General features: G+C 34.9%; 1 protein-coding gene across 2 annotated transcripts; it reads left to right on the top strand.

Annotated features, from left to right (window-relative positions):
• The first annotated feature begins 702 nt into the window (after positions 1–702).
• Positions 703–3,355, top strand: LOC131042269 (vicilin-like seed storage protein At2g28490). 2 transcript variants are annotated; one of them, XM_057975608.2, is made up of 7 exons: positions 703–852; positions 942–1,264; positions 1,385–1,566; positions 1,698–1,778; positions 1,997–2,311; positions 2,573–2,819; positions 2,944–3,355. In XM_057975608.2, exons 2-7 carry the CDS (start codon positions 949–951, stop codon positions 3,213–3,215), a joined length of 1,413 nt encoding a protein of 470 aa, XP_057831591.2. In that variant the 5' UTR covers positions 703–852; positions 942–948; the 3' UTR covers positions 3,216–3,355. The 2 variants fall into 2 exon arrangements, with proteins under 2 accessions (XP_057831591.2, XP_057831593.2); XM_057975610.2 differs by having other exon boundaries at positions 737–852; positions 932–1,264.
• The last annotated feature ends 10,819 nt before the right edge of the window (positions 3,356–14,174 follow it).

Below are 14,174 nucleotides of genomic sequence, written 5' to 3'. Positions count from 1 at the left end.
CAAAATATACTAATATAGCTTGAATGGGAAAAACTATGCTCTCCACCTACCAAAAAACAATAAAAACCAACAAAACTTGAAAAGGAATGGGTGGCTAAAAATACTGATAGATAGAAAAACTCACAAGTCAAGAAAGCCCATATGGTCCCGGAACCTGGCATACTATCAATCTTCAACGATGATTCTGACCATTATCAAAGATGCATTGTGATCCCTAATTCTGATTTTCAATTTATTTAATGAAATTAAAAAACACAGTCAAAAGTACATTATGATCCCTAGATAGACTTGCCAAGGATTTGGTCAATAATAGCATTAAACCACAAACACTAGCAATATATTAAGCCTAGAGAATGTCAAACGACTTTGAATGTAACACTTTTAAACTTTGAAATGTAAATTTAATGTGTGTGATTTAAGCCATTCAAATAATAAACTATAAGCTAAAGATGGCATAAAAAATAGTATAAAAGAGGATACCTGTGCCTTCCGTGGATAATTTATTTTCTTTTATGGAAATTTAGTAACTAAACGGTTAATCCATATCTGAACATAGAAATGGATTTAGTGCAGTACTGACCAAGCGACTCTACGCCACTACAGCCTTCGTGTAGCTCTGTGCTTTATGCACATCTACCTCACGTTGGTTGTGCTGCATGGACTCCAAGTGTTTCTTTCTTTTTCATACCTGTGCCTTCACTCTTCATCTCTCTTCTTTTTCTTTTTAATCTGTAATGTTTAAGAAGTCGAACCTACTTCTTGAACTACTGTATTCTTGAGTGCCCATGTTTTGATTTACAATATTAGTTCTGATTTCATTACAGTGCAGTTGAGCTTCCAATCAAACAAAAGGTCAGCCATGAATTCTAATATCTAGCTTATATTGTTGAAAACATTTGCCAATGACTTAAAAATGATGATTGATTGTTAGTCTCATACAGGGTTTGCATGGGAGGTCTTAAATTGAAGATGGCTCCTTGTGGAGTCTTAGTTTTGGTCCTGATCATGTATATAGCCAGTGGACTTGCATACCATGATCGTGAGGAATCAGAGAGCATGTTTTTGCTTGATAAATCCAAGAAGTTGATTAAGACAGAAGCAGGAGAAGTTAGAATCCTGCAAAGAGGATACAAGGAGGAGAAAGAACAGGAAAGAGGAGGAATAAGAAGAGGCCACCTTGAAATAGGCTTCATAACAATGGAACCAAAGTCCTTCTTTTTGCCTCATTTTTTCAATTCAGATATGGTTTTTTTTGTAGAGAGAGGTAAATCAATCCACACATTTTGTTATGAAATCTTTGTTCTCATCACATGAATATGATTTTCTTTTCTAAAATTGTTTGTGTGTGTGATATAAACATTTTTGGGTATGTGGATATTATTAGGTTCTGCAAAACTGGGATGGGTTCATAAGAATGATTTAATTGAACAAAACCTGAAACTTGGAGATATATACCGCATTCCTGGAGGTTCTGTTTTCTATTTGATCAATACTCATAAAGGCCAGCGTCTACATATAATCTTCTCTGTTGATACATCAGAGAGCCTTGTTCCTGGGAAAATTCAGGTTCTTCTTAGCTCTACTATATTCTTACTTTAAGCATAAAAGTGCATTAAATTCATGCTCAATTGAAATTTCTAAGTTTAATTTATACTTTTTAAAATAAATTGTTCTGACCAATTTTTTCACATTGGCAGTCATTTTATGTGGCTGGTGGTTTGGATCCTGTCTCTGTTCTGTCAGGATTTGATGATCATATTCTCAGTGGAGCTTTTAATGCAAGTCCTCTTTCACTATAGCCTTTTCATACTGTAGAATAAAAGCACTTAAATGGGTATTATACATTTTGCATTAGTGTTAGCTTGGATGAGATTTACAAGAAATGCAATTTAAGAAATAGATCAAATCTATACTTATTTTTAGATGTCCACCCACTTCTTTGGTTGGCATTTAAGTGCAGTAGACTGATGTAAATATCTACCTACTTGTTTTCCAGGTATCTCGTAGTGAATTGGAAACACTAATGGGCAGACAGAGCCAGGGTCCAATCATATATTTAACAGAGAGGCAACATGAGAGTAAAATGTCAAGCTGGTTTAACTCCTATGGTTCATCCCAATGGAGGTTGTTTTTAGAGTCCTTCATTAACCGTAAGAGAACGGCCAGGAAGTTTAATAGCTATAACATTTTTGACAAGACCAAACCTCCTGCTTTTAAAAACGACTATGGATGGAGCGTTGCAATCAGCAATGATGATTACTCTTCTCTGAATGAACCAGACATTGGAGTATTCTACGTCAACCTTTCTGCTGTAAGAAAACTTGTGTCTCAACTGTAGTCATATTTAAATGCTTTATCACAATTGTCATTTCTGTTAGTTGAAATCTCTAGTTACTGCCCTTAATATTCATAAAGAAGCCAATTTAATATGTATTTCTTCTTAAACTGGTAAAGATTTAGGTTTGTTTTAGTAAGCTTTTTCCTATGTTCTTGAAAATTTGTGGACATGGGTCAGACTGGAATTTACGGATGTCATTAACATGTTATTATCATGATTGTGATAATGCTTCAGGGAGCCATGCTGGCTCATCATTACAATCCTAGGGGAACAGAGTATGGAATTGTCACAAGGGGTGAGGGGAGAATTCAGATTGCATTTCCAAATGGGTCAAGTGCAATGGATATGGAGGTGGGAACTGGAAGCGCATTTTGGGTGCCACAGTATTATCCAGTCTGCCAGATCGCTGCCAGGAGCGGTCCCTTGGAATTTTTTGGCTTCACTACCTCTGCTAGAGGGAACCGTCCTCAGTTCCTCACAGGTAATGTACTGAGCTAGAATTTGAACTGCATTTTTCCAATGTTATCTAGTTTGAAGTTTGAACTACATTTTTTCAATGTTATGTAATGAACTGAAGTGGTAAATAATGGGTGCTTTTCAAACAGGGAGGAATTCGGTATTCAATATAATGGGAAGCCGAAATTTGGCCATGGCATTTAATATAAGTGAGGAAAGAGTGAAGGAAATTTTCCGCGCCCAGGCAGAGGCTGTTATTCTTCCTCCCCTGAATCCTGAAAAAAGACAGCAGGAGGAAGCAGGGAAAGGGGAAGAAGGTGAAGCTGAAGAAGAGAAAGGGGAAGAAGAAGCAGCTGAAGAAGAGAGGGGAAAAGGAGGAGGAGAACCGCCATTATTCAATATTTTAAGAAAGATGCATTAGATTGTGGACTTGTCGCCTTAAATAAATGAGCAGTCCACTTCTGTCTGTACATATTGTCTATAATGTAGTGTTTTTGGGGTCATGTTATTAATTTCCTTGTCAATAAAAGCTATTGGGCTATGGCTTTATGTCAAGTTTAATTTCATGTTACACCTCAATTGGGCATTGTCTTGGTTTTCTGATACAGAATTTGATTTACTTTTTTATGATTAGCTGCTACAAAATAAGAGATATCAGAACACTTACACAGCCATGAAATAGAACTTAAGTTTTAGATTTTTGAGTTCCTGAATATTGATTGAATCCTGAAATTGGATGATGTTTTCAGAATATGAAAGATAAAATCTTATAAAATCCTTCATTTTAATGTTGAGTGACAAGGCTAAAGGGAAAAAAATTATTTTGATTATGATATCTAAACTTCTTTTCATTTATATTTATAAGAAACAAGAAGCCTTTAATAAATAAAAAATGGTCTTTGCTTCTTTGCTTTTTGTTATAAAATTGTTTTAAAGCACTCTCTGTTTTTTTCCTTTAAAGCTCGCAGATTTGGATTATGGTATCAAATTTGACGCACAGTTTGATGGTTCAAATCTGCAAAATAAGAAGATAAGGCGTTATAGAGAAGAATAAATCGCTTGCTACAATTCTCTCCTTCGCTGTGATCGTGGACGACCACATTTCTCATTCACAACATTCACGTTATTTATAATGTTGCTTCATCAACTTTTCATGATTTTGTTTCCATTCTCTAACTTCGAGAGCATCTGTTTCTTTAGGATCGCAGCTATAATGGTCTTTTGCTTTTATTATGCTCTAAATTCATGGATTTTAACAGATGGAGTTTTCTTGATAGATGCGAATAATTTTTTTCATTTGAAATGCTGCTATCACTTTGTTAGCCACAGTTTATTGTGGGGTAAGTGGTTTACTCATTAGGTTGTCTTCGTGCATCGGGAAGTGATTTTCCTCCATTTTGTATGTGGAAGTAGTTTAAAGGAAACAATTTAAATGGAAGTAGTTTAAAGGAAACAATTTAAAAATCTTTGATGCGAATGTAGATTAGCTTTAATAGGCTTGGAAGCTCGATTTTTATCTAGCAGCAACAGGATTTTATAGTGTATTTCTGTTAAAGCTTTTGTAGGAGATCTCCCAAAAGCTGATAGAGTGGGTTGTCTTGTTTCAGGCATGAACATTGAGCGGAGGAGCTTATAGCATCGTTGGGCTTTCACATCAGATTGTTGATTTTGCCACACATTTTCACAAACAGTTTACACATCAAATTGTTGATTTCGCCACACCTTTTAACAAACAGTTTACATGCTATGTATATGCTTTTTCAATTTGCATGCATGTCTACCAGGGCGGTTCCAACATACATTTGTATTAATTCTGTTGCATTCTATATGCTTATATGGATGTTCATACCTTCTTCTGAAGCTCCCATGCAGCTCGGACAGGGAGGGCTGTATCATTAGTCGCGGCAGGGAGGGTTGTATCATTAGTCACAGTTTTGATCTTGGCATTTTGCCAGCATTTGCTTAAAGTTTCAAAAGCCTTTATCGGCTCGGACAGGGAGGGTTGTATCCTTAGTCGCAGTTTGGATCTTGGCATTTTGCCAGCATTTGTCGGCTCGGACAGGGAGGGTTGTATCAATAGTCACAGTTTTAATCTTGTCATTTTGCCAGCATTTGCTTGAAAGTTTCAAAAGCCTTTATAGTTAATATATTTTATGCGTTTTCTTGACTTCATTCATAATCTGCGAAACCATTTATATGAGGCATTCTATTAAACAGATCATGTGCATTTCCACTTAAAAAAGACGAAGTCCTCATTATTGTTATGAGGCATTCTATCAAACAGATAATGTGCATTTCCCATTCAAAAAGACGAAGTCCTCATTATTGTTATGAGACATTCTATCAAACAGATAACGTGCATTTCCCATTCAAAAAGACAAGTCCTCATTATTGTTATGAGGCATTCTATCAAACAGATAATGTGCATTTCCCTTCAAAAAGAAAGTCTTCATTATTTGTCTTTTTGCTTAACGTTGTCTTGAACACATCAGTAGTCTCAGCGAGTATAATTAATCACTTTACATCAGCAGTCTTGTAACACTGCAAAGATGAGACATATTTGGTTCTTCCACTAGTCTTTTTGACAAGTGGAGGAGGATCATCTCAAGGTTTCATGTCCATATCCATTGTCCCCATTGTCCTATGTCCATATCCATTCTCCCCATTCTCCTCCTGCTCGATTCTTTCATGATGGCGATTCTTTCATGATGGTCAAGGTTTCATCTCCCATGCATGTTCGATTTTTTCATGCTTTCATGATGTTAAGGTTTAGGTATCATGTTCATACCTATTTTTGGTGCTCCTAGGGGAGGGACGTACCTATTTGGTGTTCTCTCCACTATTCCATTATTTCATGATGGTCAAGGTAGAGCTTCCTTGATGGTCAAGTGGAGGAGTCTTTGACAAGTGGAGGAGTTTTTGACAAGTGGAGGAGTCAAGGTAGAGTTTTTGACAAGTGGAGGAGTCTTTGACAAGTGGAGGAGGATCATTATGGTCAAGGTTTCATGTCTATACCTATTTGGTGTCTTTTGTCTTTCATTAGTGGAGGAGCATTTCATGGTGTCTTTCATTAGTGGAGGAGCATTTCATGGTGTCTTTCATTAGTGGAGGAGCATTTCATGGTGTCTTTCATTATTTGGTGTCTTTCATTAGTGGAAGAACATTTCATGTCCATACCTATTTGGTGTCTTTTGTCTTTCATTAGTGGAGGAGTTTGGTGTCTTTCATTAGTGGAGGAGCATTTCATGGTGTCTTTCATGTCCATACCTATTTGGTGTCTTTTGTCTTTCATTAGTGGAGGAGTTTGGTGTCTTTCATTAGTGGAGGAGCATTTCATGGTGTCTTTCATTAGTGGAGGAGCATTTCATGGTGTCTTTCATTATTCGGTGTCTTTCATTAGTGGAAGAGCATTTCATGTCCATACCTATTTGGTGTCTATTTGGTGTCTCCCATTAGTGGAAAATAGGTGCTTATTTGGTGTCTATTTGGTGTCTCCCATTAGTGGAAATGGAAAAATAGGTGCTTATTTGGTGTCTATTTGGTGTCTCCCATTAGTGGAAAATAGGTGTCTATTTGGTGTCTCCCATTAGTGGAAGAGCATCTACTGTTCGATTCTTTCATGATGGTCAACGTTTCATCTCCATGCATGTTTTGATTATTTCATGATGGTCAACGTTTCATCTCCATGCATGTTTTGATTATTTCATGATGGTCAATGTTTCATCTCCATGCATGTTTTGATTATTTCATGATGGTCAAGGTTGATTCTTTCATGATGGTCAAGGTTGGTCAAGGTTTTATGTTCATGCAAATCATACATATTATTGCATGTTAAATTCTTCTTTCATGATGGTCAAGGTTGGTCAAGGTTTTCCATCCATGTTGCATTATTGCATGTTAAATTCTTCTTTCATGATGGTCAAGGTTGGTCAAGGTTTTCCATCCATGTTGCATGTTAAATTCTTCTTGCATGATGGTCAAGGTTGGTCAAGGTTTTCCATCCATGTTGCATGTTAAATTCTTCTTTCATGATGGTCAAGGTTGGTCAAGGTTTTCCATCCATGGTTGGTCAAGGTTTTCCATCCATGTTGCATTATTGCATGTTAAATTCTTCTTTCATGATGGTCAAGGTTGGTCAAGGTTTTCCATCCATGTTGCATGTTAAATTCTTCTTTCATGATGGTCAAGGTTGGTCAAGGTTTTCCATCCATGTTTTGATTCTTTCATGATGGTCAAGGTTGGTCAAGGTTTTATGTTCATGCAAATCATACACAATACTGCATGTTAAATTCTATGATGTTGATAGGAATCGCAACATTTGAAGTTACTTGAAGACTAGCATATTTGACATTTTAATTGAATTCTCTTAGCCCAAATTGAAATGGCAATACAAATGGCATTACTATTTGGACCAAGTATGAAATGGCAATACTATTTGGACTAGGTAGGAAATGGCAAATACTATTTGGACTAGGTATAAAAATTGTCAATTGATGATTTTGATCAAACTTGCATATTAGTTCAATTATAATCGCATCTACCAAAGTAATTTCAAACTGTCAATTAATGTTCAATTATAATTACATATTCAATTATAATTACATATGCAATCTAGTAATTTCAATCAACTATTTATTGTGATGATAAATATATGTCATTATAAAAATTCCCCCTCCCCATTTGATTTGACAAACTGTCAATTAATGTTCAATTATAATTACATATGCAATCTAGTAATTTCAATCAACTATTTATTGTGATGATAAATATATATTATAAAAATTCCCCCTCCCCATTTGATTTAAGATTGAACCCATGATATGTATGAAGAATTTTTTCGGAGGTGAGGTTAAATAGAGTCTTCCCCCACAAAAGTTATAATCATCGATCATTTGCGCGACTTTCTAATGGAATAAAAAATGGAGATGGTGTGTAAATTTCCAAGTTGTCGGCTACAAAAATATATGATGAACTCTAATTATATGAGCTACGATGAGATGTGGTGGTAGAAAACACATTCATGCAACTTTAAAATATCCCTTCTTGTGAGAAAAACAGTTTGCAATCACATTAGAGATGGGTAAGGAGTCCATTCCATAAACCAAAAGAGAATATTTGTTTTATGTCTGAGAACATTTATTTTATGTCTCTATGTTCTACTCAGTGCAAGGCATACCTAAAAGAACTAAATCAGGAATCTCAACATTAAGCACTAGAAACTAACCATAAGGTCCTAGGTAATCAAAGTTCCATATCATAAGGTCCTAGGTAATCAAAGTTCCATATTTTCAATGGCAATAGAGGTAATCAAATTTCCATATTTGCAATGGCAATAGAGGTAATCAAATTTCCATATTTGCAATGGCAATAGAGTGTTGAGATTAAGGTGTCTCAACCTTAGAGTTCAAACATGCTTATTTAATTACTTATTTTATTTTCACCTACTTTGGAAGTCATAAAGTTTAGGGAACTAGTGTCATAGGTTGTTATGTTGAGACTATGACGAATTTCTATTATGACTATGACGGTTTCTAGTTCGGTGGAAGAGTCATATAGAGTTATTTTTTAGCAACTTGTATTTATGTTTTGAATTCACTTTTGACAAGTGGTATGAGGTAAGGAAGGCACCTATTTTGTCATGAAAACTTATCTATTGTACTGTCATGAACCCCATTTTTCCATAATTATTTAATTAGGAAAATAATGTTTATTTTTTCGCAAATGAAATGAAATTGGAATTATCAATGAAATAAGATAGGAGGTCAAATGCACTGAAATGATTTATATACAATTGAATGATCAGTAGTAATTTTTATTGCAAAATTGGGATCGTCATTGCTAATGAGCAACTGAGTGCAAGTGAATGCAAGAACTGGTGAATGCAAATGAAGGCGAGAACATGGTTTAGGTAGAGTTGTCTTAGCTCTTGTATTTCATTAGAATAGATGGAATCTCTCGCACACCACATTAGGATTTATAATTTGCATCTTGTAATGATGGATGATTTAAATGACCTTATTTGAATGTTTGTTTAAATTGAAATGATGAATTTGGAATGAGTAGTAGATTGATTTAAATATTTATACATGTGCATTGATTGCATGATTTGAGTGGTGATTGATTTTAATCTAAGTTGTATGAGTGATTGTGAAATATTATGCTTTATTGTTAAAAGAGATGAAATGTGTAAATGATTTAAAAACAAATATTGACCCTAGGTTTATATGTTCTTTTTGTTCGGATATGTATAAATGTATGAAAATCGTACTTATGAGTTTACTTTTGTAAATTGGATAGTAGTATAATATATATATGTGTGTGTGTGTGTGTGTGTGTGTGTGTGTGTGTGTGTGTGTGTGTGTGTGTGTGTGTGTGTGTGTGTATATGAGAAATTGATTCAATCATATACATATATATCTATATAGTTATTATATAAATATCCAACGATCGTGAAATTTAATTACGTCATGAATTTTGTTTTATCTGTACATAATCTTTTGAAATTAAAGATGTATATGTATTATATGTGTATCAGAGTTATAATAATGATTCAATCATGGACTTATAAGTATGTATGTAATTATTGTATATGTAAATAGATTTGTGAAATTAAATTATTTTATGAAAATCCATATATATATATATATATATATATATATATATATATATATATATATATATATATATATATATATATATATATATATATATATATATATATAATCATGGGAAATAGTTTATTAAAGAATATGTTAACGATTTTAATTTTTTATATATATAAATGGAAAGCGGCTTAATTGAAAAGTCATTAAAATAATAAATGATTAAATGGAAAGTGTAATGGTGGCGGATGAGTTTTATTAGAAGTTAAACCTTAACGAGGGTGGTCGATAGTAATATCGACCACCCCCCTTATTTAAAGGGAGGGGTCGGTATTACCACCGACCACCCCTCCTCCCTTTTTACTAAGACCTACTCCACATTGCAACAAACACCGACTACATAGCAAGTGACACCAAGATGGTAGGATAAACACAAGGCAAGCATAGTATAGAAGAAGTCGACTTGGCAAAAAGGGACTTAGAAAATGGTTTGCAAATTTTAAACAATATTAACACTGACCACGTTTTGCATATGTTACAGCTGCCAAAACATGTGGCATGAATTAATAAGAGACATGGGTTATCAGCCCACGTAAACACCTTGATTGACATGTGTAGAAAGAAGTTAGTTTTGTGTAACTTTGCATATTTTAGGGAAGTCATTTTTAGTAAAGTCGACTCAGTTGCAGAGAACAGCAGTTAGGATCCAAGCATCCTAGATGTGGCGACAAGGTAGTTAAAAAGAGAGGTAGATGGATTGGGGAGTCTCTTAGGAAGGAGTAGATGTGGAGAAGAGGAGTGAGAGACCTATAGCTAAGGTGTCGAACTCATAACAATAACTAAGCCTTAGATATAACAGATTACATAGCGAAAAATAGTTTAAATAGAGGCAAGGGCTCGAGAGAGAAGGATAGCAAGTTGGAGCTAGAGAGAAAAGAGAGGAGGATAGCAAGATAGAGGGAAGAAAGATAGAGGAGAGCAAGATAGAGGAGAGCAAGATATAGGAGACAAAGAACGTAGAAGAGCGACAAGAGATTAGAGAGAATAGAATAGTGGGGATTTTGATGTGTTTACGACCGATTCATAAAAGATCATCGATGATCATCTTCGATTTAGTGTTGAACTTAGAGGTTACGCTCTTGAATGAGTGTTAGTTGCTTTATTATTATTAGAGAAATTCTCAGAATATAGAAAGGATAATAACTAGGAATAGAGAGCTCGTGAGATAGAAGAGCGTCGAGGTGGAAAGCATTGGAATCCGGATGTATTGCAGACAATTTGAAGTTATCAAGGATTATAATAGACAAGGATCGCATTTCTTGAGGTAGGCTCAAATCTAGCATGTTTTGTTGTAAAGATTTAAGAGATAAAGAATGATCTAGTTTTAGATTTATGCAATATGTTGGCATTATGAGAACTGGTATGAGGACATAATGACATTGTATGTTGTCATTGATGTCAATATGTTGCAAAGGTGTGAACCAACATATGTGAGAACCGGTATAACACTGTGAACCGACATTTGTGCCAAAGTGAAGTGGTGTGCTTGTTCAAGGTGAACCGGCATATGGTTATGGGAACCGACACATGGAAGCGTTGTATGACTACCGGTTAGTAGTCTCAACTTTAGGGTTTCCGGTTTAAGTGTTTCAAGCTTGTGTGGCTCAACCGGTGACTTTGTGCGATGAGTTAGCATGACAACAAAGAACAAGATCGTGTTGCCACGTAAGCCCTGTGTGCATGAAGGATCGTGCATGAAGAAGATCCTGCCTATCTACCTCGGGAATATGAGAAGACTGTACAACGGTGATAACGTGTGATAGGTTATCAGCCGCCATGAAAACGATGGAGATTAATGTAGTATGCTCAATGGTCAGGATTGAACCGTTTCAATTTCTTAACCTATTAGGTTTAGGGTTTAGGATTTATGCTACCGACCTAACTGTTTTCTATAAGGTTGATGTTGTGACTCTTTCTAGGGTTGTTGGAAAAAGTTGTGTGTGAGTATCCAAGAGAAGGGATACGTGATTCTTGCCGGACCAAAAGGAGAGAAGTGATACCTACAGAGTGTAAGTGCAGAAGGAAAAGAGGAGCTTAAGTGGATCTACATTGGCATTGAGTGTTGTTACCAGATCAATGTAATACTTGTTGATCTCTAACCACCTCAACAATTGGAAAATCCCTTAACAGGGTAGCCTTAACCGGCTTGCTATAAATCCTTTAACAGGGTAACTCTAAGCTACTAAGTTCAAAGTCCTTTAGCTATTGAGTTCTTGAAATCCTCTAACAAGGTAACCTTTAACAGGGTTTAACCCTTGATTGGGTATTGTAGCCATCCCTTAACTGGGTGATCTATAACAGGATCGGTTCCTAGCAGAACCTGTTGTAATGTCTCTAACCGGACAAGGCTTCTAACAGAGCAGACTTCCAAAGAGTTCAAAAACAGCTTGTGGGCATTCATCCCCACCGTGGTTTTTCCCAGTTGGGTTTCCACGTGAAAAATGTGCGTGTCATGTGTGATGCTTTTATCTTGTGATGCTTTGCTATTGTTTGTCAAGCATTTGACGGTTCTGTGTTTTATGTCTGTCAATAAAACATGTTGAACTAGTTGTTTTTTTATGATCTGGTGATAGATCACCTATTTATGCATAAGGGTGAAATGGTAGTGTAGTCTCAAGTTGAGTGAAAGGCTAAGTGAACAACTGGTTAATGCTTGTCTCAGACATTCTTAGCTTTACCGGTTGCACTTTGTTTCAAACCGGTATCTCTGTCTCCCAGTCTTTTGAAGCGTTTGTTGTCAAATCGATTTAAGACTGTATTTTTGCCTGTACTGATTCACCCCCCCCTCTCAGTACCGGTTTGGTACTACTTGCTCATCATTGAGTTATCACAATATTCTAATGGAAGGGTTAGAATTGTGATATGAACCACTTTTTTATTGTTTTAAAATACGATCATGTAAATATAGATGCAATAATGAAATATGTTCTTAAAAATTGTTGATAAACATAAGTGAAATTCATAGAAATTAGACCACCAAATCCTCTAGGAACAGAGTAAGAAGTTAGAGAGAGAGACTCTGAAATTGAACTGCAAAGAAGATGAAATATTAAGATTATGACTTATTAAATAGTGAAGTTTATTTTGATATCATAAAGAAAAGACTTACACTTTCAAATTAGATCCTTGCATGAAGTGAAAATATGGTTATCAGGTGTCTCATTAAAAAAGGCTATATAGATAGGTGCTTTATGAATTTTCATAATGTTAGATTGTATGGAAAATCAATGAAATCGGTTAGTTGAGTTTTTAGATCATGAAAAGTCACATATTAGTATTAAACTAAATACGGTGTTTGAGAAAAGAGGTAAATGAACCAAGACACATGGAAAGATAGTGAGCTTAGACGATAAACTTAGAATACTAAACCATAAGAAATGGAATCCATGTTAATGATTACGTGCTATTTAAAAGTTTTGATAATTGAATAAAAGAATGTGTACTCATTTTATTCAATTTCTATGTAAAGATACATACATGTGTTACACCTTCTTAATATTTTAATTCTTGTCTTTAAATTGCTTGAAAGATAGAAGCGAAAGATTGTTTTCTCTCAGGTGTATACTTGTTTATCCACGAAAGATTACTTCCTGTCAGATAGGATTGGTTTTAACAAAAGATTGGTTCTCTCTATTTCTATTCAATGAAAGATTGTCTTCTTTAAATATTGTATTTTTATCTTATGAGATATAAGAAGCCAGAATTGAAAAGGCGAAAGATTGTCTTCTGTATATATTTATTCTAGATTTATGTGAACAAAGCTAGATAGGCTTGTGTTTATGGAAAGTTGCCTTCCGAGACAGGTGCTGAATATGGAATCTTAGAGAGAATAGTTGCTTTTTCCAAACTATTTATTTTTGCTATGCATGGCATTATACTTAGTCAAGTAATCAAATTGAATAAACCATTGAAATAGATGGAATTCTTTTATTTATGCTCTCTACCATATCCTTGGTTGATAATGCTTGTTTCTTAAAAGAATTAGAAAATTGAAAATGCATGTATCATCTAGGAACATACCATATTCCATCTTGCCTTTCGATTTCTTTTGCTAAGCAATTCGTGCAGGGTCAGGTATTCTTGATTGACCAAGAATTACGGGGAAGCGTAAGCTTCAAGGTTGGGCATAAAAAGCGCCTGAATCTTGTTCTCGTCTTCATGTTAAAGATTGTATTGGAGATGGCTTGGGTTGCAGATCAATGAACGCATCTCACCCTTTACTTTGTATTATTTATTATTGAGCTTATGACAACTTGAAATGCTTAAGTATTGTATGATTGAGATACTACTTTTATCGATTTATTGAATGAAGAATCATTCTTTTATAGAAATTTTGTGTTTATTATGATTTAAATGGAATGATCAAATGAAGCTATGAATAGAAAAGTGGAATGAAATAGACTTATTAACTGATTTATGAGTTTATTTAAGAATAAAGAGTATTTTGACTATTATTGAAGTTAGCTCAATTTACGTCTTTACATGTACTTACATTACATTAGGTAAGATGACCGTCATGGAAGAGATAGGTGTTGTTGTATTGAAAGTTGTTATGTGTAATGTGGCATGGGATTAGCAAGGTGTTGTTTGTGACACAACTTACCTCTTGGGCATTGAAGATGGTTTTGGAAACCATGGGTGCATACTTCTTTGTATTGAGATCTATTTATATGTTGATGCTTTAGTTGTTTTTAGAGAGACAAGTTGATTATTTTCTA

This window comes from Cryptomeria japonica, chromosome 1, assembly GCF_030272615.1.
Source record: "Cryptomeria japonica chromosome 1, Sugi_1.0, whole genome shotgun sequence".
Lineage (NCBI taxonomy): Eukaryota > Viridiplantae > Streptophyta > Pinopsida > Cupressales > Cupressaceae > Cryptomeria > Cryptomeria japonica.
The sequence above is the reverse complement of the archived record's forward strand: the minus strand, read 5'-3'. Positions and strand labels throughout refer to the sequence as shown.

What these genes read in the sequence shown, in the direction of transcription:
- LOC131042269 (XM_057975608.2), top strand. Translation starts at nt 949, where the DNA reads ATGGGAGGTCTTAAATTGAAGATGGCTCCTTGTGGAGTCTTAGTTTTG. An exon ending in GGTTTTTTTTGTAGAGAGAG is followed by an intron (nt 1,265 to 1,384) that starts GTAAATCAATCC and finishes GGATATTATTAG; the next exon opens with GTTCTGCAAAACTGGGATGG. An exon ending in TTGTTCCTGGGAAAATTCAG is followed by an intron (nt 1,567 to 1,697) that starts GTTCTTCTTAGC and finishes TCACATTGGCAG; the next exon opens with TCATTTTATGTGGCTGGTGG.